Here is a 25,690-nt window from a genome sequence, read left to right on the forward strand (position 1 = left end):
AATTAAATATCTTGTTCTATATTGTTTCAGACATACAGATATAATTATGATTTTGACGAGTCAAATGCTGCAAACTGGTAATGTAGATAGTCACAATGACGTCACTATTAGCAATAATAATAAGATAAATTTTAATAATAATAATAATAATAATAAATAACGATGATGACTAAAGTAACAGTAACAACGACGACATCTGTGATAATAATGAAAGTGGGAAAACCCAATTAAAAGTGCGCTTACGAACAGGTTTAAGATCAAATTCAAAGAAATTAATCTGCTCTGGCCTTTCAGAACTTTTCCGAGAAATTACTATGTAAATTAATATTTATTTTACTTCGCCTGCCACAGGCCACGATAAACGCTTTTTTTTTTTTCTTTGTTTCTCGTTTCTTTCTTTTGAGTCATATCTCGTCTGTCGATGCCAACTGTTATGTAAGTGTTTTATCTTAGATTTGTATTGGGTTTTATTAATATGGAAATGAACTGTTTGATGAATTTACAAAAAAGAGTTTAGTCTATATTATCTTATCCTGCGTGTTCCAAGAACCCCCTCTTTCACAACGCATTCGGGTCGTTTCGGCCGTAAGCACGTTTACGTGCAAAATGGACGCCGTGTTAGTGCCAGTTCCTGGGGATAATGCGTAAAACATAAATAATAACGAAATACCATAAACATAACAGTAAATACCATAAACATGACGTCTTACATTGTTTTGGATGTTACGGCCGTAAGTGACTTACGGCCGAAACGACCAGGACCGTTCACAACAACACGGTGACGGGAGAGAGCTAGACGTCTTTTCCTTGAATCCTCATCACCACACCTCATATTTACCGAACTGGTTATCAGTTCCGTCGAAATAGGAAGGGTAATTCCCAAGTACATTCCAGATGTTGTAGGATGAACTGCTAATCCGGGAAGCGAAGAACTTTCTCTTATTCTCTTGTCTTCTGGGCCTCTTGGCGACCCATTTTCGTCTCACCAAACCGCTTAGGTATGTTGCAAGATTTTTATGATACAAAACAGAGTCGTTAACCCAGCACTCAGGCCTCCTTTGCTGGCAGATAAGGTCTCTGATGTAAACAACAGAACCGCCATATCCTGGGGAAGTTCGTTTGCACGCTCTGGGTGATAACGCCGCCAGCGGATGGCTGCGAGGTTACCGAAGGTCCCCAGTGGCGATTTGACTCTCGACTTGCAACAGAGCCCCTCAGTGCTCCTGAGTTCATTTTGGATTTGTTCCTGCCGTTGCTTGTGAGTGGAGCTGGGAGGTTTGTTCTCACAGTCATGTAGATTTTATTCATAAGCAGGTCAGCTTATGTTAGGGGTTGTAGTTATGTCCAACAACTTTTGTTGGAAAATGTAGTTTAACCTTTCGTTTCAGTATTCTTGTAGATTCGTTATGTTGATTAGCTCTTGTTAGAAGAATAGCTTTTACTGGAAGACGTAGCTTCAAGTTTGGTTCTAATGTTTAGGTAGATTATAAACAAAAAAAAATGTGTTTTTCTAAAGGCTGTAACCTCCACATCTGCTCTTAACATTCCGGTAGATTCCATTAAGGATCTAAACAAACCTAAATCCAAGTCTTGCATGTCAAAGATAACAGTATGTTCGTCTGCACCTAAAACGCTTACATAGAGATTGTGTTTATATGCCAGCCTTTGATAGATCTTGTCATTGTTGATTTTTTTTTTTTTTTTTTTACGAAGTTGAAGCTAAGGTAGGTGCTGTTACTAACGTTGGAAGTTTTTTTTAAGTAGTGGTTCTCAGTTCCGTGCCACAATAAACACTGAAGATTTTTAGGCATTTATGCGATAATCAGCTACTACTATGATTTTGTTATCATTCAAATTCTGACTCACTATCAAAATACAAAATAAGTCACCATACAGATCATCAAAATGCTCACAGGGAAAGGGCATAAAGTGACTTTACTTCATTCTTCTAGTGTAGTATCTTAGGCTGACTGTAAAGTTCATGATTCGCTTAACATAAAAATTATTAAATTAGTCAATATGATAGAGAAATATACAAAATACACAAACTAGATCCTGTATATGTGTCAATTTACCGTCGCTTGTTAACGATAGTAGAAGGACAACTAGCCCTAAGGAAAATGGATGTTCAACAAAGAAGTCCCGTGCAGGCGCCCTCCTTAGGTACCCCATGACCTCAAACACCATTGATATAGTTCCTTGCCTTTGGTCATTCCCACACCCACACACGCACACACATATATAAGACTCCTAGACTCTGTTGCAAATCCCTAAGCACTGATTTCTAGGGGAATTAAGTTACTGTGTCCATACTCCTTACCCATAAAGTTGGCAAACGTTTGTGCTCTGTTCTGATTAAGACTTATTACCCCATGTCTAGACCGGGCCTGATAACCACCAACGCTTTGTCGAAGTGATAAACAAGGCTCTTTGTTTTCAGAAAGTTCGTGAGAGATGCCATTGCAAAAACAGTCTACGTTCTGGCTGTTGTTGACATGGATTGAGGTAGTTCTATCGACGTCAGCTAATGACACGGGTGAGTATTTGAGTTTCTGTAGCTTGTGTTGGAAAAAAAAGTTAGAACAAGTTTTCATGCAAACCAACTAAAAATATTAGCATTTTTATTCATTATTTACCCTAGTATTTTTTAAAACGATTATCACTTCTAAGGTCCAAAATATCAGGTTAGAATGAGCTTTGAAATACATTACTTAATTCAGTATTTACAGTCTGCCAGAGGAGTGTATTTTTAAAGCAAAGAAAATACTGTTTGAAAGCTTGCACTTAACATTGTGCAGCTGCAATTCATCCATCAAGTCGCAGACTTTTCTTAAACAAAAAAACTCTTTACATCTTATAACTTACTACATCAGAATTTGTGTTCTGTAATTTGTGTTGCACTGATTCCTATTTAAGGATTTATTAATTTGAAAAACTGGTTTATATTTTCTTAGGTACTGATAGCTCTGGTTCGTATCTGAAAGTTCTGTTTCTTGTTTTACCCTTGTGTTGAAATGATAAATCATATATTACTTTGGTTAAATGTTCCATGCACAAATTTCTGTCATCTTCGACTGACGGCAGTAAATCCACGATACGGAATGTGGGTATGAACAAAGACCAATAATCTATGCCCACTTGTTTCACGCATGAGCCATATAATGCTCAGCTAAGACTCTACTTATTTCACAAATAAGCCAGAAACGTCTAAAGGAGGGTGTTTACTCATTAAACAAATGAATCACGCATTTCTCAACGCGGATTTTATAACTGTTAATGTCATTATTATTATTATTATTATTATTATTATTATTATTATTATTATTATTATTATTACCACCTTCCTTCGTTTACAGGCCCCCCTCCACCGACCTTGCACGTTGTCGGTGTGACTTTTGCTTCCGTCGACGTAATTTGGGAGTACGAAGATGGGGCACCAAAGGACGTCAGGTACACCTTGAAATATTGGCCCAACCAGCTTGAAGATGCCGTCGTCGACACAGTGGATGTCACGACGAATTCTTACAGCGCATTCGGTAAGACGGCTGACGGCTTGTGGAGGTTACGAATTTTAGATTTTTCCAGTTTGCAATTATATCAAAATTATGGCAAAAGCGAGTAGTTTTTTGAAAAATTATTTTTTAAAGTAAACTTCTGAAAGTTAACCAGATTAAAAGCAAGAAACCAGACCGGAATGTGTAGGCTTTTATTTCCAGGGTACGCCTAAACTTATGACTTATACCAGTTGTAGGATAAAGAAATAAATCTTGTCTTTTCAGAAACTTTGACTGATCTGTTCTTTCTAATATTTGTTTTTCATCGAGAGCCAAACATTGAGACACTTTGAGTAGGAAGAGTGATCTAGTAATACATATTATTTTGCTAATTTCAGAAAATGTAACTAACTGTGAGGTAACTTGAAAGTGAAAAAAATTAAGTATCATAGTAACTATAGTAGTTCCTAAAGGTCTTCATTAGCGAACTGTATACAAAATTCCACGCTATTTAGAACAGAAATCTTATCTGAGTCTCTCTCTCTCTCTCTCTCTCTCTCTCTCTCTATCCAGAATTGGTAATATACGACAGTTGATATCATAATCAGGGAATCTAATCTCAAATTATAAACTCATTGTCAAAGATTTAAAATATGAGGGAAATCTCAGAGCATATTCTATTACCACTAATGAAACGTTCCCTCAGGTTTAATGCCGATGACAGAATATGCCTTTGAAGTCTCGGCAGTCGATAAAACTGGCAAAGTTGGACCTCCATCGAACATTCTCAAGATAACTGTAGCAACTGTCAGTAAGTCACTTCTAAAGTTCTTGAAGTAATTCAGATGTAAGTGGGAATTGAGTTAGCCTGTGTAGCAAAAAAAAAAAGTAACTGCAAATGACTGTTAGAAAGGTTTAGTATCTCCAATTATTAGCAGAAAGTCACAGCAGACAATAAGTAATTATGAAAGAACTTGACAGATAACACCCTGCCACAACGCAGAACCAGAGATGATAAGTTTATTCTTAAAAGACGTTGTGAATTGCATCTTACTTCTCCGCTAGTGATACGTTTGATTCTTGAAAGTTAAGTCTGTAAATCAAAGAAAAGAAAATAAAAGTCCCTTCCTAAAATCGTGGAAAACGTAAAGCGCCCTTCAACCTGAAGGCCAGAATTCATGGTCACAAGAACGGGTTAAGGTATAGTTAAATTACTTTAGGAACTGTGTTCCGAGCAGGCCTGAAACGCCAATAATGTGCGTGAGCAAATCAGACTTTAAGTCATTTTAAGTAGATAAAGTTTCCGCTCTAGTGCCAATGTTGGCGTTTAGCTAAAATTAAGAAAAATTCACTGACAGGAGGAAAAGGATGGCTTGTAAGTCTTCCTTTTCCTCCTCCACATTTGCCAATCTCATCCTGATTACCTGACAGAATATGTAATGTGGGAAGCAAAGTCTCTTGAGCAACAGACATTCATTAACGGGGAGACAGAAGTAGTCAGGCAAAGGAGACGCAATGGAAAAGAGGAAGAAAGTAGGATGTCTCTGTTTTACAAACACTGAAAATTCTAAGTTTTCAGAGTAGTAGTAAATTATTCCGATATGGCTTAACTTATTTCATTGTTCTGATTAGCTCGGGGTTTCAGAGACTTTTACTTATTCCAATACGTCCATTTCTAATCTGTAGATTTTGACAACTCCAGGTTTTTCCTTGCTGAGGGCAATTGAACGCGGACATCCATATGTGGTCAAGGATTTGCTACAGCTGGACCCTGATATTGATGAAGGAGACGGTGAGTTACTGTGTACTGAATAGTAACGTTGTATAAATGAACGTGAATGTTATTCATCGCAAATAGATCTGATCGTTTAGAAAAGTGGTATTGGCTAAATATTGCCGGTTGAAATCATTTATGTTTTATGCGTTTGAAACAGTTTTATGTTACAAATACTTTTCGACTGACGATTACGCTTTATCATTTGGTTCAATGAAGTGTTATTGAATATTCAGCAATTTGGATTATTATAATAATACTTGCCAGATTTAATGTTTTGTAAGCTAAGCTTGACTGTCAAAACTAGCTGACGTATATTTCATTTATCATTTTTTGAGGCAGCATTATTTTTTATCATGTTTCCATTAGGATTACCCACTTCACAAATAATATTCAATTTTCTTTCATCTAAATCCTCCAGGTTTACGTGGAAAAAATCTTGAGATACAGTATATAGAAATAATAGAAACAATAATAAAATACACAAATCACAAAATTCAGCAACATTCATAGGTAAATATGAAGCATCTCTCAGGACATAATGAAAACGAAGGAACTAATTTTAACAATAATGATCATTGCATGTAAGATTAATTTCACCTGCTGATCTTTTCGGCAGGTATGTACTTGAAGATGGCAGCTCAAATGGGCCACCTGGAAATAGTCAAGTACCTGCTCGAGGAAGGAGCAGACCCTGACGCGGATGAGGATGGTAATGAAGGCTTTCTTCATCTTGGGAATTGCTGAGGAAGCAGACTGATTCACCACACAATTTGTTTAGTTGCCTTTATCAGCCATTCATGCCACTCGCTTAGAACGGGAACTTTTCGGCTTTTCTCTGGTTTTCTTTGCTAATGTCATAATTTTACAAAGTTTCTTGGTTACTTCTGTTGTCAAAGTTTTAAGGCTGATAATAGGAGCTAAGTTGGAAATAGGTTATTGTTGTTATAACTGTTGTTATTCCTGTTCTTATTATTTTAAATAGGCATTTATCTTTACAGTCTGCTTAAATTTTCCTCTTCTGCAGGAGAAGCTGTTCAAGAAGCCGCCAAGAATGGCCATCTGGAGGTGGTGAGAGCCCTCCTCGAGGCTGGGGCAGATGGTAATGTACCCATTACTAGTAATAAAAAATAATCAGGCAATAAGTGATGTTGGTACGATATTTTTTGTGGCAAATTTAGTGGTATTTTACAAGACTCCACACAATGAATCAAGGGGACATTAGGAGAAAAGATTTTCCCTTCCTCCAATTCCCCAGCCTCATTTAGACAAGGTTAAGTAAGAGTAGGTTAGGTTAGGTTAGGATGCATTAGTTGGCGTAGGGTTAGGTTAAGTTAGGATGCATTAGTTGGTGCAGGGCTAGATTAAGTTAGGATGCATTAGTTGGTGCAGGGTTAGATTAAATTAGGCTGCATTACTTGGTGTAGGGTTAGCTTAGCTTATGTCAGTGGTTATATCAGGAGACATGTTTGGTATTTACCACACATTCGCCAGTTCACTGTAGAATTTAACGTCAGTTCAGGTCATGTGATAAGTGACAGACTATGGTAATTCAAGTCTTGTGTTACTTATTAGTTTGCTTCTTTTCCTTTTTTTGCAATTCAGCTAATGTTGGCGACGGAATCCACTGGGCAGCAGCGAACGAGTACGCGGATATTGCCAAAGTGTTGCACCAGTATGGATCTGATGTCAACAAACCCCTCCCCGAAAGTAAGTGTGTGTGTATATATATATATATATATATATATATATATATATACATGGTTTTGTCTGTGTGAGTGTCTGTCTGTCTGTGTCGAAAGTCTGTTGAGTCTATTAGCATTTAAAATTTTCAGGCAGAAATTGTTGAAACTGGCAGATACACTCATTGCTGCCATTAAATCATGCTGGCCTTATGGAAGCACAGACTTTTTGCTTCTTGAAGAGGCTGTAGGTTCACCCTGGTGGGTAAAGCATCACTTAAGAAATCCTTCCACCACACAGGTCCTTGGAAGGACCCCGTGACCAACGAGGATTATGGATTTGGCTGGACGGCCATGCACGTGGCAGCAAGATGGGGGAAAACGTCCATGGTTGATGTGCTCTACAACCTAGGCAGTGACCTGGCTGCCAGAGACCTTAATGGTTAGTTCAGTTCACTCTCGTTATGAAGATGAAGATGATGATTATCATCTTCCAGGTTTATTTATGAGAGGTCTTCTGTCAGGTCCCATTCTGTCCATCAGAAGGACCTCTTACTTTGTGTTCTTGAATGACTAGGTTTCTCTCTTCAATGTCTCCTTCTCATCTTTTTAGGTGACATGCATATCTGATTGAATTACTGCAAAACATTATCTTTCTTATTGGCTCTGTTGCTGTTATCTGTTACTATGATTATACTCATTCCCTTAGGCGACACTCCGTTGCACATCGCTGTGAAGTATCCTCAGATATGGTTCGTCAGAGAGCTCTTGAAGTACTGCCCAGACCTGACGCTTGAAAACAATGATGGTAAGAGTGATGATTTCTTGAGTTCTTTAGTAATTCATGGTAAACAATACTCATTATCAATAATTCATACATCTGAGGATAATAGTAAGTTGATTTACGTATGAATACAAATTCTAAAATCAAGTTAAAGTTTCAAATCAGCCCAGGAACTACCATTAAAATATTACAGTTATTTGTAGATATCAGTCACCAGAACATAGAACATTCTCCTACTTGGTTGGTTCAGCTCTCATTGTGAACCACTGCCGTTAGCACCAGACTGCTAAGTTCAGTGCAAATTCAACTAACACTTGATTTTCACAGGGTAGGATCATTCACCCAACAGTCAACTTTCCTCTCTCTTATTAGGGCCTGAGAATGACCTGGGAGCTAACTCCTGAACTCTCGCCCTCCTGAACTCTCGCCCACAGGCAAGAGGGTCCCCATGTCGTGGAGTAACGCCGTCAGGGTACCTCACGCGGTGCACTGTAGGCATTACCTAAGGTTCTTTGCAGCGTCCCTTCAATCCCTAGCTAAGACCCCTTTCATTCCTTTTACCGTACCTCCTCTTTTATTGTCTTTCTTCCATCTTACTTTCCACCCTCTCCTAACAATCGTTTCAACATTATTTTCAGCGCTGAATGAACTCATAGGTCTTAGCGTTTGGCCATTGGCCTAAATTCTATACTCCATTTCCAACAGGCAAGACTGTTGTCGAACTCGTGGAGGATCTCCCCCACGCCATCTACAACAGCCTGAGCTCTGAGGAAGGGGTCAAGCTGCGCCATCTCGTGGCCAACATCACTCACGAGAAGATCAAGACTCACTCGAGCACCGAGGACGCCGCCGCGGCCCTCGAGGATGACATCGAGGCCCTTGTGGAAAGCAACAAGACCATCAGCGACCTCGTCGATGCCGTGGCTTCTACGGATAGCCATGTGGACTACGTGCTGCAGGAGCTCTTCGAGGACACGGTTTACCTGGAGATCGAAGATGCCTTTGCAGGTGAGCTTAGTTAAGAGTTGTTATTACGAACCCAGGTAAAAAGTCACAGGAAAAATTCACAGGAAAAGTCACAGGTAAAAAGTCACATTAATCTTTCCTAAATAATAACCCTAAGGGTTTTAATCCGGTATGTATCCACCTTTGCGGCGTGTTTAGTACAAGCCCGTTGGGGATTTCCGTATAAACATAGGCAAAAGATTATAAATACCATAAAGATGATGACCCCAAGAAATATTATGAATTTTTCCCCTGTGACTTTATTACCGGCCACCATAAATTAATGTGACTTTTCTTCCTGTGAAGAAAATTGTGATTTTTTCCTGTGATTTTATTACTGGCCACCGTTGTTGCTGGTGGTAGTATCGGAATATCTGTAGTTGAACCCCCGAGAATGTCGTGCAATTGGAAATTCAGAAGTTCAAGTGAAGACGCAATGCATTACTACCCTAATACTATTCTCCTTGCATTTTAATAAGTTTTTATCTATTTATTAATTTATTAATCTATTTTTTCTTTTCAATAAGTGAGATCTCTTCTTTCTGTATTTCCCTTTACCTTCTCTTACTGGTACTTCTCCCTAATGAGCACCATATTCTTTGGAAGCTTGAATTTTAAGTCAATGGTCACTGTGGCCTTGTTCCATATGAACAGTGTTTATCTTCTGAATAATAATAATAATATAATAATAATAATAATAATAATAATAATAATAATAATAATAGACAACCGAGTCTCAATTCTAGATTCTCATGGATCTGGTGTAATCTTGCTCCCCCACCCACCCAACCTCCTTCAGAGTGAGAATAGGACATTCTGGTGCTCAAGGCTAAACTGTCGGATATCGGAGTCCATAATGTCAGGGAATAAGATCCTTTATGCTATCTTCTCAGTAATGTTTCATTATCAAACCAAGTATACATGATCTCAGTGCACTGAAAATGACGATTATTTCCGAAGATCATCTCTGCTCGTCGGAATGGAGCAGCGGCGAATGGAGGGTTAAACTGAAAGTGAGATACGAGGCAGTGTGTCTCTGTGTCGAGGGAAAGGGGCCGACGCTTAAATTCAAACCTCTGGAGCAGCCAAAAGTGGTAAGTAGGCATTCTTACACGGCACTATATTTTCAAAAATAAAGAACATTACAGGTGTTTGAAGTCATCATTGCGTATTGTCTGTATTAAAATCTTTCTGGTGTCTACTCATTATCCGTGATTATCTTTACAATAAATGCTACTTCAAAATGACATTGGGTAATTTCTTAATACTATATTTAGTTAATGCAAATTATTTATATTTCTTCGAAAATGTGGTTCCTTCATATAATATTTGAAGATACAATCTTTTTAACATGGATGCCTAATATACCGACTCACATTCAGAATTGGGCAGATACACATATGCTGTAGGCTGACAGACTGTAGTCCATTATTGAATGTTTCGAGCAAACTTTCCCGTCTCGGGTTCTTTTGTAAAAAGCCAAACATATTCAAACATACAAACAGATTAGTTCATTGTTAGTGGAAATCCGCTGAAACATTTTCCTCCAGTTCCCACGTCGAAAGTTATCATTATTATTAACCAATGTGCAACCCCAGTTGAAAAAGCCAAACGCTATGAGCCTAAAAAGGCTCTCCAATACGGGGAGGGAAGAAGGCCACTGCGAAAAATAAACTAAAAGTTGAACAACGTTTTATAATTTTCCGTTTATTTTCCATTTCAGTGCGAAGACAAGCCTCCACATAAAGAATACCCATCACGTGAAATCGAGCCATGAAAACGGAATAAAATAATACATCACACAATTCTCGGTCTTAGGTAATATTTACGGTTTTAACGACAGGGAGCTTAGTATTTCAGACGTTTTCCTGTTGTTTTACAAGTTTCAGATGGATGTATTAAGGAGCTATAATACTAAAAAATTTCAATAAAACTTTTCTGGATGACTCTGCATTTTATTCTTGCTACTGTCTGATTTGTTTTGCCTTTCACTTCACTTGGACTGTGCTGTTCCGTCGAAGTGGCTTAACAATAAGTGTTTCGAGCCCCACTTAAAGTGTGTTTGTGCAAATACATTACAAGCTCTTATCTTAGTCATTAGATTTGCATTGGTTTTCCAAGCTTTTTAGTCTAAGTAGTGTGGTCAGTTTTCTTTATCTACGGAATTTATATTAAGATACCTCTAGGTATCTTAATATTTTGATAGAGATCATCTACATGGCATGAAGATTATATATATATATAGTTATATAGAAGCAATCAACACAATATATATATATATGTTATAGAAATTTATATATACACACACATATATATATATATATATATATATATATATATATATATATACTGTATATATACACGCATATATACATATGTGTGTGTGTGCACACGTTCACGTAATATTATATATAAACTTTCCAGGGATTTTATATTTCATGTTACTGGAAATGTTTCTCAAGAAAAATCCTACATAATAAGGATTAAAAATCCTACATAATAAGGATTAATAAAACAGCGAAGATTTCAAGACCTCATTTGCATTCGTTCATCTCTTCCATAATTCTATCGCTTAACAGGGTCCTCACATCAAATTCTACAACGGAATACTGGAATTAATCTATTTAATAAAGTGAATTAACTTATCAATAGACAGTTGTAAATTAATAACGTATTTGAGGATAACATCAATTTGGTGACCAGTTTGATAGGTAACCAGTGCTGAATATTAAATACCAGTAGCACACAGTGCCCGCAAGCATTACCGAACCCTAGGCCGATACAGAACAGTAGCCTACGATTGACCGCACGAATCCGTTAGTAGCAATAACGGATCACAGTGAGGCCCAAACCTTGGCTCAAGCAGCCTTTGGCATGCAAGTTCCCGTGACTACTAAAGAAACTTGCCAAAGACATTAGGAGCCTGATGGAAATGGCATTGCTTCACAATAAGGCACGACAAACAACTATAGTGTGTACGTATGTGTATTGCAGCTATTCCTCCCTTATGGCCAGTTCCAGGTACAGGTCGGGAGAGTAGTCGAAGAGGGTGAAATCAAGTTGGTAGAGTTCGACGACATCCCTGAGCAGACGTCGGGGCACCTGCCTGAAGTATTCCTTCACAGCCTCGCTGGTCGTGTTGTACGAGTCGAAGCTGGATAGAGTAGAAATTTTTGTTTGTAAAAAAGTGTTTTTCGCCTGAATACGACGTAAACGAAGAGATAGTATGGAAACTGATCTGCAATGTTGGTGATAGCATCGCTGTTGCATTAAACGTAACAGAGGAGGGGACAGAGTATCCGTTAAAAGTCTTTTAAATGAGTATTGCCTCGTCGAGGCCCTTGAGGAAGTTAAAGAGAGAGAGAGGGTGTTCACGTAGATACTAAACTCTGAACCACTAATGACAATGAATCTAGTCTGTACTGTAGAGCTTACAATATTAATAACGAAATAATTCGTCGAATACTCACTTGGACGAGTGTGTGTGGGCGTTGTATAGTAGGTCTTGAAGTCCCATTTGCCTGATGATGTATTCTTGCTCCAAGTCCAGCGATTCCATTTTGGCAATGTAGTCATAAGGTACTTGGCAGGGGGCGCACGTCAGCCACACTGGACGCCAGTGCATGTTTACCAAGAATTTTCCATCACTACTCCTGAGGAAATTGAAGGAAAAAGATGTTAAGTCTCTCTCTCGCTCTCTCAACATTACTGTAAAGAACATTTTTTTTTTTTACTTTCCTGTAAGCTCTTTAGCGGTAAAGAGCAAAATGCATAAATGAACAAAAAACTACGTACCTAACCACGTTCACGCTTACAGGTGCTAATTACGACTTCGATTAATTACAAAAGCTTTACTGGATGAGTCAGTTTTAGTTATTGGTGAAGAAGAGACCTTATTCACTCATCACCAGATGGTTACAACTGAGGATAAAATCATTTATTTTTGCAACATTACTTAGTATTAAACTTTGATATTCTGCCAAAGCTTACCTACGTAAATCCACCGATTTATTGGCTAATGACTCATAAAGAAAAACTGTTCGCCATTCCCTAAATAAGTGAATATCGCTCTTGCTATAGATGAGTCACTTGAACAAATATCATCGTCAATATCACCTGGCTATTGGAACTCTGCCATTAAGGTTAACATAGTAAGCACGCAAGTATGCAAGTAAGACCACTTAAACTGACACATTCCTAACTCAAGAAACCAACCGCTCGATCGCCATACTGACCAAGCCTTCAGGAGGTCGTCCCGAACCTTCATGAGAAACTGGGTGAAGGTCGGATGTCCGAGAACCTTGTTTCTGGGACCTTTTGTGGGTTTGGGCGTCGGAGATTTTGGATCGGGGTAAAGGCGCAGGATTTCCTGCTGGATCTTCACGTGGGGGTCGTGTTCGTTTCGGACGCGCAGCATCTTATCCCTGGAAAGAAGAAGAAGGAAAAAATATGGAGGATACTGTTTACTTATGACTTATATTTTTGGAAGTCCTCCTATCGGCAATCAATTTGGCCCATCCGGTGGACTCTTTTTTTATATATAATTGTTTATTGTTTTATTCTAGGTCATATCGAGTCTTGAATCGTGTCAGTTATGGGCCATGAAACAATGGATGGTTATGATGGTTAGATGTAATTTTTTATTTACTTTCTAAACACATCATTGTTCTTGGAATATTAATCTATAGTTTAGGTAAAGGAAATACAAAATGATTCTCATATACACATATATATGTATATTTCTATACATATGTATATGTATATATATATATGTATATATACTGTATATAAATGTATATATTAATATATATATATATATATATATATATATATATATATATATATATATATATATATATATATATATATACTGTATATATCTATATATACACATGTATACTTATTTGTCACGAAATGTTCCGAGTACCTGGTTATTACACTACTAATCATAGAATTCAAATCTTACTTCACTTACAACCAGATACCTGAACTCTCATAACAAAAAACACTAAATTCAACAAGAATTAAAGAAGTAATTCAAATGACACTAAGAAAACGTAAACATACAAAACATGAAAATGAAATGCAATGTAAATTCACCAGATCATAAATTCTTTATTATACTGACTGGTCTACTAACCACTTATCTAAACACTTCACAGATTATATTATACCATGGTATAGATTTGTAAAATTCGCTTTATCTTACACAAGCTTTCACAATCTACATATGTTCACAATAGGCGCTGTTACAGGGAAAACACTAATTACTACGGTTATCAGATCCCAAAAAAGCTAAGATTAATATCGATGACCACAATAAATTTGCTCTACGTTACAAACTTCTCTTTCTTGAAAGAGAGAGAGAGAACTAGCACGAAAGGTCTCTAGAAACAGAATGAATATGATTTCTGTATCAAAACCCCAAGATCCAGAGACTCTGCATGATGTCATGTAAAACATTTTGGGAACATTCTGGACTTCCGGTCACATGAGATGCGATCAGAACAATACGTGATCAAAGTTTAAATGACGTAATAGTCATGCGCTATAATTCTTCCCAAAGCAGGACTATTTCAAACAAAGGGTATGGTTATTCAACACGTGCTTTGATGCAATCATTTCTCCCTTCGCGTGTGAGACAAAACCTTACGTGACAACGTCCAACTTATCTCACCGCACCTGTCAACGTGACTTAATTGATTGGATCAAAACAAAAGCGAACGATGACATCCTCGATGACAACCCCAGAAACATGTTCTGGTCGGACTAAATCTCCTCTCTCTATTACGTTATTTTTAAGAAACATATTATTGATTTTAAATTAGGCTGTTAAGTCATCTGAATCATTAATATTTGTGAGATTTGACATTACAAAGACATTTTTACATAACTATTATTAATGTACGGAACACACATACACAATGTCTCTTGGATATAAAAATCATACGACAATTACAAAGCATATAACATTCTGGAAAAGTCGTACGTTATGCGTTTTACAAGAGAATATCGTGAGAATATACATATATATATATACAGTATGTATATATATGTATATATATATATATATATATATATATATATATATATATATATATATATATATATGTATATATATATATATATATATATATATATATATATATATATATGTATGTATGTATGTATGTATGTGTCTATTTGTGGTTGTGTGTCTGTCGCAAAAATATGTATATTCTGACCTTCAAAACGGTTCTGCCACTCCCATCTCACCTGTATGCTGATAGGAGCCGTTCCAGTGGATGTCGAACAATCAGCATCTTTTGGAACTCCTGAACGACCTTGTCCCTGACGGTGGGATCCTCGGGCTGGCCGAAGAGCTGCCTGACGCGGGCGTGAAGGCTCTTCTGCGCAATCTTAGTTTCGCCAGCAATCAGGAGCAGATTTTTGACCCAGGTCGTCGATGCAGCCTGAAATCAATCAGGATTTATGAAGATGGATGTATGTGATGGAATCTTGGTTGCTCTACTTCAGTTTTAAAAGCATCCCTAATTTAGTATATCACTTATTCTAAATTAGCACGGTTAGGTTATCATACTTTATTAAATTTTTTTATGACAGTGCCTGGTTTCTCTCTCTATATATATATACACACACACACACACATATATATATATATATATATATATATATATATATATATATATATATATATGTGTGTGTGTGTGTGTGTGTGTGTGTGTGTGCGATAACTGAATCACGAAAATATGGAACGTGATGAATATATAAATACAGACAAAATCCACGAAGGAAAGAGAAACACTGACTTGCTGCAGAGCCTTTCGACTGTCGCCCTTTACTTAGCAGACTGCTAAGTAAAGGACGACAGTCGAAAGGCCTCGCAGCACGCCAGTGTTTTTCCTTTCCTTCATGGATTTTGTTTTATTTATATATATATATATATATATATATATATATATATATATATATATATATATATATATATATATATATATGTGTGTGTGTGTGTGTGTGTGTGTGTGTGTGTGTGCGCGTTGTATGGCTCATTTTAATCATTATACCAGCACCAATAACATTTACATTTAATCGGTCATTTAGGCTAATACTTCCTTGTTCCAGTCATCCACACTAACTTTCATAACACCACATTTCTTGCCGCTATATTGTGCTAATAATTTTATCAAGCTAACATTCACTGCGTTCTTCCTCTTTTTTGCAAACTTTTTCAGTTTCATTCACCTTGTCTGAAACATAACCTCACTACCAACTGGCAGCTATGATCACTCCATATTTCACCACAAAGCTTTCAACTATATCTTCAACCCTTGACAGGATAAGATCCGTGTTTATCATGCATAATTTGTAATGAATTCTGCAAACACGCATCCTCACTACTTATATTCAGTCTCTATTACGTTTATCTCTCCAAAGAGAGACAATTATGCCTACAACAAACTCTAGAGACGTCTAGTTAGTTTACTGTGGCTTTCAGACCTAAGTCAACCACTTAGTACTATCATATTATTAAAGCATTAAAAAAGGTTTTCTTATTGCTCACTATTTTTAGTGAACTTTGCACACACCTCAAAGTCCCCTTCACAACCATCTTGCAATAGATATTCAATTCATTAACTCTTGCATCGGGCATCTCTGCTTCTCCCCCATCATCAATATTCAACAGAACCTCAAAATTTTTAAACAAAACGAGGACTCACATGCGCATGCACAATGGTAAAGTTTCTTTTATGTGTGTATTATTCATATTATAAGAAATTCAAACGCTATTTTTGCTTCAGAATTACAGTATATATTTACATCGAGAAAGAGCACAACATGAGAGGTTAAGGACTGATGAAATTGCACTGAAGGGGAAAAGCTTTTACTTCCAAAAATGTTTACAGAAGGGACTCCAGAACTGAACTACAATCCTGATGCACCAACCTTGAACACGGGACACCAGATCATGTTATGTTTCATGATGTACCTCATGTTTTCGAAAACCTGATTCATTTTGGGAGAGAGAGCCCCAGTTATCTTCATGGAGCTGCAGACGTCTTTGACGTAAGCCGCCCTTTTGTTGAACACTTCCTTCAGGCTGGCCGCTGTCTCCTCCGTCTGTGGAAAGGAAAAGAAGATTAAAATGTGCTAGGTTATGGAAAATACGTCATTCTGACTATGTGGTATTTATGAAGCATAAGCAAATGTTATTTTCTCTACAGACCGCCTCTCGAGATGATACCACCTCCTTTGGCTTCGCAAAATACAGAAATGTAACGACAAAACATCTATGGAACTTCAGGAAACATTAAGATAGTGTTTTAAATTTCGATTTCTTATGTTAGTGCAGATATAAATCAGAGATTCTGAAAACAGGAGTTTTTCATAACAGTCGAAGATAGTAATTAAATGAACACTCAAGTTTATGAAGAGCTGTTTATGAAAGATATACTCCTGTTGTTCAGTTTGTGTGACCCTGAATTATGTATGCTTGTATGTGGGTGTGCATGTGGAGATCAGGTTTATCAAATACCACACACACACACACACACACACACACACACACACACATATATATATATATATATAATTATATATATGTATATATATGTATGTATGTATATATATATATATATATATATATATATATATATATATATATATATATATATATATGTGTGTGTGTGTGTGTGTGTGTGTATTTAATTTACTATTCCCTACCATTGAGATGTGTAATAATTCAGCCCCTGTTCTCTATAGAATTTTGTTCCCACCGTAATTTTTCAAACCGTTACACTTAACGGTTACAATTCTTCTTTTACTATGATCCCAAACTATGCTTGGAAATGATAGTCATCATAGCGCCCGCTGTAAAGAAGCTAGTTTTTATATCGTGTCTGTTACAACAATTCTTCGTTTTTGTACTTCCCGAGGCATCCGGTTTGTGGTTACGTATTTATGTTCTACGATGAGCCCTTAAGACGGTGACCGCAACAGTACACCGTTACGTACCCAGTTACCGTTCAATGTTTTGGTTATTTGCCGCTACTTCTGCTAGCCTGCTGTGACTGCTTCTACTGCTGCACCGTTACATGCCCAGTGACCGTTTAATTAATGTATTGGTTATTTGCCACCGCTTCTGTTGGCCTGCTGTATCTACTTCTACTGGAATTGGAATATAGAGTTTAGGCCAAAGGCCAAGCGCTGGGACCTATGAGTCATTCAGCGCTGGAAAGGAAACTGAGAGTAGGTAGGTTAGAAAGGTGTAACAGGAGGAAAACCTCGCAGTTGCACTATGTTAGGAGAGGGTGGATAGCAAGATGGAAGAAAGATATATGAATGGAGGTGCAGAAAGAGGAATGAAAGGGGTTGTAGCTAGGGGCCGAAGGGACGCTGCAAAAAACCTTTAGTAATGCCTACAGTACACCCCGTGAGGCGCACTGACGGCATTACCTCCCTACGAGATCTACTTCTACTGCAGTGGCCGTTACTGCTGTATATGACGTGATTCAGTGGGACACGGGCCAGATGACCTTATTGGCTTAGATGACCTTATTGGCTTATCTTTTTAATACTCCATAAATGGAATAACACAGACCTGGCTTACGCCAGTCCCAAATCACGTCACTGGAAACCAGTCTCCTAATAGCCAGTCGATCAAGAAATGTACAGCAAAGTTTTAAGTGGTCTTAGCGTCCAGATGTCTTAATAAGTAAAGAAAACCGACCATACACCGGTCGTTGTTTAAAAGAAAGAATTTTAAGGTGGAAGGTCATAGTTTATCCTTGTTTAATAAATGGCTATATACATTTTTCATTCTCCCCTCTTCCTTCTTCTCCATAGAGGTATTCCCTTATCTGTTTACTATAATAGTTAATGGATGTTTTGGGCTGGCTCTATTAGGAATATTTGTGGAGTTTTAATAATGATAAAAATAATCGCTTGTTGAAGGTGAGATATTGTACCATGACTGGAAATTCATAAATCCGTATGTTTCTTTCCTGATTCATAGAGAACAAAAAAACACAATTCCCGAATGTAGCCCAGAGGAATGGTAACCATGAGAGAAGTGGTATTAACCCGGATGTTTCCACCTTTACGCGTCACCTACTCCGACGTGCTAGAATTAAACATGGCGGACGCTCCTTGGGACGCCGTGTATAGTACTAGCCCCTAGGGGATCAAAGTATTATATACACCCATAAATAATGAACAAAATATTCATTAATAAATGACACAACTTTATTTTAGTTTCTGCCTTATATAAAAAAAAAGTAGCAATGTGTCACTGAAACTTGCAATAAACCTTAGTGGTCTGGTGCTTGCTTAAAAGGGTCGCAATGAGCCCCGAAAACCAACAGAGTAAGTAATTCTGCATCATCTCAAACTTGGCGTCAAAAATTCACGCTATGTACAGAACAGCCTTTCGAGATGAAATCTTTCCAATGACAACTCGTGAACCCTAATAACAAGTACCTCACGCCTCTACATGTAAAACATTTAGGACACAATATATACGATATTTTTAATCTACAAATGATAATCATGCGGGAAAGTAACGGTCTTTTAACACCAGGAAACACACGGTTCGGTTTCAGTTTGAGTGAAATATTAATTTTGTAAATAATTGTAGCATCATATTTGACCATCATGGTCCGCAAAGCTACGCAAATTATTCCAATTATTAACATGTGCTGTTAAAAGGCTACATGTCGTAAATACCGTGTCTTTTACTGGAATTAGGTCAACCGCTCGCCCCGGTACCACTTAAGGCATATCCAGAAGATTCGCCCCAGTACCACTTACGGCATTTCCAGAAGATTCGCGTCTCACTCTAAATACAGGACGTAGAAATATAAATCATGCAAAAGTTGTAAGTTAGTGTTTTTATATGTGAGTATGCATGAAGGCTAAGAAAATGACTCACCCAAGCCGAGCTCAACTTTCTAGCAACATCTTTCTGATACTGCTCTGGGTGCATGACCTGCTCCCTCTCCGGCAAAATGATCTCCTCGTCGTGCTCTCCTTTGTTCTTATCTCCTTCCCCACTTTCTCTTCTGCTTTTATCTCCTTCCCCATTGTCTCCTGTGATACTGTTTACGTCAGGAGGGCTTTTAGGACTACTCGTATCTGTAGACGCACAGGCACCGCCGCAAAGCGATCTGTCACTGATCATCAATTTCTGGAAGAGTCTTTGAAGAGTTGAGTTTTCGCGCCCAATAGCTCGTAAATCTCGAGTTCTTTCTACATTGAGCAAAGCTAAGTGGCTTATTGTAAACAAGGCCAGGAGACATATTACCCATATGCCTGGAGCGAGCCTCCTGTTCAAAATTCGGTTCGCTGCCGAATATGAATTTTTCAGCAGCGTCAACATTGCCTGCGACTGATTTTCTCTCTTCCAGCTGCAACAGTTCCGATATCTGTACCTCACTTCATTGGGTATTTTCTCAAGATTTCATATTGCTCTTCACAACATTCGAAACATTATATAACAACACACACTTCACTTAAAACAAATCACAATTTGATGTTGTTCAAAAAATGCTCAAGTTCACTTTTCCGTCGCTCACGGTAACAGCGGTGCATAATTCTGACCAAATTCCTTTTGTGGTCGCTCAAAAACCAAAACGGGTCACTTTTCGAGGTCAATGATCATATCCACCTTCTGCATGAGAGAGAGTCTCTGCCCTCTCATCCGCGAGCAGGGAAGGTTCGTTTGCCACTAACGCTTTCTTAGCAGTGGTGGCATCTCAAGAAACGGTGAAACCCAGTCCAGGAAGTGGAAGTGGCTGATCTTATGGGAAACCGGCAACTCGGTCCCGGTTGCATCCTACCACCAGTACGCTTCTCTTTGGCTATGTCATTTCAACATATCTGAGTTGATGAACCGCTTACTCTGAGAAAAAAGTTGATAATTGCAGACAATCTTCTTTTGACCCATTTTGTTTTAAGTTCAATTTATTTGGGAAAATAATAATGAATAACCTAGTAGCCCGTCTGACAGACTCCTGGGCCTGGCGTAATATTATTATTTCGTGATAACATTACGTTTCATTGCATGCCTGCTGAAAGATTCATGTGTGCTCACAATCGACATTTTTATTACCCACTCAGGTTTCCTGTTCTTTACAAATCGTTCAAAAGAACACAACAACAACACGAAAAAGAAAAATTCCGAACCGCGCATGGGAACTGTGCGTCCATTTAGAATATTGTCTCGCCACACGTCATATTATCTTAGCATTCACATTCATTTGCTTATTTATAAAAAATATGACATGCGGTTGATGGTGAGTTAAGGTTTTGACAAAAGAATGTTGTTTTACTTTTATGATCATGCAAACGTTCACATGAAACGAGTAAGAGAGACTATTAAAATCATCAAAAGCATAGCCTACATACAGGAGAGACCGTATACGCTTTTTATAAGATGATCATATTTTTCCCTTTTTCTTTCTTTTTCCAGCACCACAAGACTAGCAGCCTTGACATCTAATACACCCCTACCCTAACCCAGGGACCAGGTACCACCGAACATCGTGCCCGTAATACCCTCCGAGAGGGAGAAGGACCTGTTACACCTATGGACTGTAGACTCATCCACCGCTAAGAAAAATAACGGTAAATCTGGACGCCCACGGTCGTTGACCCACATTAGCATGAAGCCTCGATACAGTACCGCTTCCTTGTTTTAACCTTCTTTGTTATTTATTCTATGACTTTGTACGTTTGAGCTTTTCTCTCATTCAGTTTATCCTCGAAGCATTATGTCTCTTTATATTGATTTATATTTATATAATATTATGTATATAAGTCACAAGGGATATGTTCGAATTGAGAGTCAATTCTTGGCATGTTTACATTTTCCATTTTCCTCTCATGATCTGCTTCTTCTCCTGAAGCGCGACGGAGGTAACTTTAACTGAAGTGCGCTTTCTCGCTTCCCCCTTCTCTCTCTTCCTCACTCACCCACACATACACACATGCACACAGATATACAGTATACATACATACATACATACATACATACATACATACATACATACATACATACATACATACATACATACATACATACATACATTTATACATATATATGCGTATATATACATACATATATATATGTATTTATACATATGTACATGTATATGTGTATATATACTTGTATATTTACATTTATAAATATTTGTGTGAGTTTGAAATTAAATGGGCGTGTGTTTGCGTGAATATTGTTTGTTTGTATGTGCAGGCTTTTTGCAAAGAAAGCAAGAAAAACAGAATATACTTACTGATTTCTCTGTGTGTATTCGACAAATAAGGTGTGCGTCTGTGTGTTTCTGTGTGCGTCTTTATCGAAGAGATATATAATTACATATGTAATTACACATGTTATCAATATTATGAGACTATAGTCTAGCATTCTGTTTTGGCAAGACAAGTTCCATTACATGAATGCATCTTAGGATTCCTTCGTGTAATTGTATTTTGTCATTTGTTTCTTCTCTGATGTATTGCTTCAGTTTGTATTTATCGTAATTACATTTACTCTTTTAATTGTTCGCATTTCCCCTGTTTTTTTCGAGTTTTAAATCGTTGTCTGTATACAAAAAGTGATTATGAATGAAAAAATTCATTGTCTCGTTCAAATTTATTAAGGGTAGGAATATACATAATTTTCCCTTCCTTACGCAGAAATTCCTTGTCTATCGTTTTTGAATTCTATTGACACTCGTTGGCTAATATAATTTCGTATTTTAAGCGCACACTAATTAACAAACAGATCTCTAAGACTCCAGATTCATTCATTTGTCATTTCATATCACATTCACAATTTAATTCCTTTCTTATATATATAAATTATAATTGTGTAACGCATTTCAGCTCTTTTTTTATTTTTCGGGGGAGCGGTTGTAGAGGCTCGACACTCCGGCTAAACAACTCGGCGGGCTGTTTTATTGCTGTTATAAGTTTCTATTTCGTTGAATTCTCGGATAACTTAGATTCGGGTAAGTATTTAGAGTTCTGAATAAACGTAGATAGACTGCGATTCGTCGTATTCTTTATGATGTTGGGGTTAGTTTAGGTACCCTGCGATTGGGTTTGAAGGCTTGTAATGTGGGTGTAGCCTAATTTTATTGTATTTTTTTAACTTACCCTAACAAATGTATTGTATCCAGTGCATAACGATGATGTATCTGTTTCGGTATCATTTTACTTTAAACCATATTTGCATTTTGGACTTGAAAATATCACTTTCATATGTTTATTGTATGCTTTGGACGTGTCAGACCGTCACTCAGACGTGAGTATTGTTATAAATAGTGGGCCCCACCCTTATATCCCACAATTCAGGGGACCACAGTGGGAAAGCATTGTTTTTGAGTGCGGGTAAAAACAAAATGAGTCAAATACAAGGACTTGATACTTATAATTCAGATTAAGATAAAATTTATGGAATGTTTTCAAACTAGGCTAATCTCATGCACTAGGGGAAGAATATGGACCCTAGGTTAGGTTGGGTTAGCTGTGTATAGTTAAGCCACTTGCCAACGAAACGAACGCCAGAAAATTGCAAAGCACACATTGAAACATTGGAAAATTATATTTTTAAGTCCAAAGTGCGATAAAGCTTTAAAGTAAAACTTCATTTTTGCTGTAAAGTAACGTTTAGTGTTTCCATTTTTGTATAGGCTGTTTTTATTGTTATAGGTTAGGCTAGGTAGGGTAGCCTGTTGTGTTTGGTGATAGGATAGGGTCTTGTATCATAAATTTTGTGGGTTTTCAGTAAGGCCTGGCTAATAGCATTTTCTTGTGAAGTATTTTTCTTTCTTGTGTCTGCAACAATGATAGAACGAGACGAGGAGGCTGTCAGGGTTGGAGATTTCAAATACTGTTTAGTACTAGGTAAACTAGAGTTAAAACTAGAGGAATTAATTCCTGAAGTACTCAAAAGGAGACAAGGTACAGTAAAATAAATCAGTATTTGGAGATCTCTAATATAAATGATAAGATTGTTGATCTTATTGAGTATGGGAAACCGTAGACATGATGGTGGGGGTAAATGAAGTTTCTAATCAAAAATTATTTTGATAACATTAATGATAAAGTAGATGCATTTGAGAATTTTGCATCACTGTTGCAGATGAAAATTATGAAGTGGCTTTAGCTGTACCAAGGGATGAATATTTAAATAAGTATTGCATTGTTGATGAGCATTTCAGTAAAACTGAGTTAATAACTAAAATGAACCCTCGTTTAGAGCTAAGATGCTATATCAATGACAATCAATGATTGTCATGGTAGAGTGTAGAATTTTTGGATGTTGCATTTTCTGTTTGGGAATTATATTATCAAGATTAAACGCGTAGTTCATATGTAAGGAAGGATGTAATTGTTATGAAAAAAGGACATTGCCACTAAAGAAATTCTTTTGTTTATGGCTAAACAAAATAATTTGTTTAACCATAATCATTCCAAGAATAATGTATTCTACACGATAGAGACCTTTAGTACATATGTCACAGAAAATTCCATGAAATGCAAGGACAGATATTGTAAGTTTGTAATGTTCATTCACAGCATTTCATCTTGTTCAATGTCTTAAAAAGCGCTGTTGTGTGTTAAAGCTGTGCTGTCATTGTTCTAGCGACCAGCTAGACCTTGAATAATGGCCTGGCAAAACTTGATAAACTGATTTAGCCCTGCTTTCTGTGTAGGTAATTTTGCACATATGTATCCACAAGCAAGTTTTCTGCCTTTGCTTCTCCCCGTATTGTCATTGACTTTTTATAGAGCTAAACGTGCATGTGTTATTCAAGGTTATCGGACACTGGTAGTCAGCAAACAGTTAGACAATTGGAGGGTGGAATGGGGTCAGTAGGATGTTATTACGTACTTTTCTCTGAGCCTCAGAATGGAGGTTTGAGGAAATCGTTTTGACAGTTAGGATTCTTGGTGGCAAGGCACTCCCCGTTCCTATTTTAGCAGACTGATTTAAACATACAGTTTAAAGTGCTGCAGTTCGAGTTGGCAGTTAGTAATTTAATATCAGAGGGTTGTAAATTTTCTTAATATAATCACGCTGAGAATGGAGATACTGGCATTTTCAAGGTGTGACTGGAGTGTATATATTTTACTGTTCTTCCCTGATATTCTACATTTGCAATGTTTGGATGGATTAGCATGGCCTTTGCCCTTAGGTACTGTACCTTTTTGATTCCCTATGCATAATTTGTATACTCATCAGATTAGACCTAATGACCGGATCATAGGGATTCTAAAATTAGTTTTGAAGATGGTGTAGCCCACTGGGGAAGTGACTTGTCTTTAACTTAATGTTAATTTTGTACTTCAACCACAGAAGTTTTTAGTCCATTGGCTTCTTTGTTTCTCGACAGTTCAATACAACTCTTCTGATGTTCAGATGATAAGGACCACATCTATTAACTATTTGATTAAGATTTGATGATTGAAGAGTTTAAAAAGTCATTCAATTAAAGGACAATTTTGTTTTATGTTATGTTACTCTGGAAATAAGAATTGATTGATCATTGACTGCCTGCTAGGAAGTTTTCCATAAACAGTTAGATGGAATCATTGACAGTCGTAATAGAACCCAAGGATTTTTTAAAGTTAATTTTGAGTTAAAACTGAATCTGATGTCACAACCAAGATATAACCTGTGTTAAATTGCTCACTTAAAACAGGAAGCTTCTTTGAAAGAAGTTGCCTTTGTAGATATCAGTGTGACTGGAGATATATTGAAATTATCTTTATTTAAGGTCTAGGTCTAGGTGTAAGAATTGGTAAAATCTGATGTATGATTATGATGCAGTCAGCCTTAGTCTTTTGAATAGTTTGATTGTGGAATTTTATCGTAAGCGCTGCAAACATTTTGGCTTTCAAACCACCTAGAATTTATGATATGGTACAGGTCCAAATGCCAAACAAA

At 37.2% G+C, this 25,690-nt stretch overlaps 2 protein-coding genes across 4 annotated transcripts; one reads left to right on the forward strand and one right to left on the reverse strand.

Moving 5' to 3' along the window:
- Window positions 1-767: 767 nt before the first annotated feature.
- Window positions 768-10,682, forward strand: LOC136838510 (fibronectin type 3 and ankyrin repeat domains protein 1-like). 3 transcript variants are annotated; one of them, XM_067103583.1, is made up of 13 exons: window positions 768-872; window positions 2,441-2,536; window positions 3,357-3,536; window positions 4,201-4,305; window positions 5,197-5,286; window positions 5,888-5,980; window positions 6,296-6,370; window positions 6,874-6,978; window positions 7,252-7,392; window positions 7,660-7,758; window positions 8,440-8,742; window positions 9,700-9,833; window positions 10,463-10,682. In XM_067103583.1, the coding sequence occupies exons 2-13, from the start codon at window positions 2,455-2,457 to the stop codon at window positions 10,514-10,516; spliced, it is 1,461 nt and encodes a 486-aa protein (XP_066959684.1). In that variant the 5' UTR covers window positions 768-872; window positions 2,441-2,454; the 3' UTR covers window positions 10,517-10,682. The 3 variants fall into 3 exon arrangements, with proteins under 3 accessions (XP_066959684.1, XP_066959682.1, XP_066959683.1); XM_067103581.1 differs by lacking the exon at window positions 768-872 and adding an exon at window positions 1,130-1,258; XM_067103582.1 differs by lacking the exon at window positions 768-872 and adding an exon at window positions 1,179-1,275.
- A 581-nt stretch (window positions 10,683-11,263) lies between these two features.
- Window positions 11,264-20,497, reverse strand: LOC136838511 (carbohydrate sulfotransferase 11-like). Its single transcript, XM_067103585.1, has 6 exons — window positions 19,667-20,497; window positions 16,684-16,857; window positions 14,995-15,191; window positions 12,975-13,163; window positions 12,210-12,392; window positions 11,264-11,893 (listed from the first exon to the last, which is right to left on the reverse strand). The coding sequence occupies exons 1-6, from the start codon at window positions 20,111-20,113 to the stop codon at window positions 11,734-11,736; spliced, it is 1,350 nt and encodes a 449-aa protein (XP_066959686.1). The 5' UTR covers window positions 20,114-20,497; the 3' UTR covers window positions 11,264-11,733.
- Window positions 20,498-25,690: the final 5,193 nt, after the last annotated feature.

The sequence above is a fragment of the Macrobrachium rosenbergii genome, chromosome 5 (genome assembly GCF_040412425.1).
Source record: "Macrobrachium rosenbergii isolate ZJJX-2024 chromosome 5, ASM4041242v1, whole genome shotgun sequence".
Classification (NCBI taxonomy): Eukaryota; Metazoa; Arthropoda; class Malacostraca; order Decapoda; family Palaemonidae; genus Macrobrachium; species Macrobrachium rosenbergii.

Bases quoted from the DNA above. Each gene is read 5' to 3' on its own strand.
- LOC136838510 (XM_067103583.1), top strand. From the start codon at position 2,455: ATGCCATTGCAAAAACAGTCTACGTTCTGGCTGTTGTTGACATGGATT. The intron at 2,537-3,356 runs GTGAGTATTTGA...CTTCGTTTACAG, and splicing joins GACGTCAGCTAATGACACGG to GCCCCCCTCCACCGACCTTG. The intron at 5,981-6,295 runs GTAATGAAGGCT...CCTCTTCTGCAG, and splicing joins CCCTGACGCGGATGAGGATG to GAGAAGCTGTTCAAGAAGCC.
- LOC136838511 (XM_067103585.1), bottom strand. From the start codon at position 20,113: ATGTTGACGCTGCTGAAAAATTCATATTCGGCAGCGAACCGAATTTTG. The intron at 13,164-14,994 runs GTGAGATGGGAG...TCTTCTTTCCAG, and splicing joins CGGCTCCTATCAGCATACAG to GGATAAGATGCTGCGCGTCC. The intron at 12,393-12,974 runs GTCAGTATGGCG...CAATTTCCTCAG, and splicing joins GACGACCTCCTGAAGGCTTG to GAGTAGTGATGGAAAATTCT.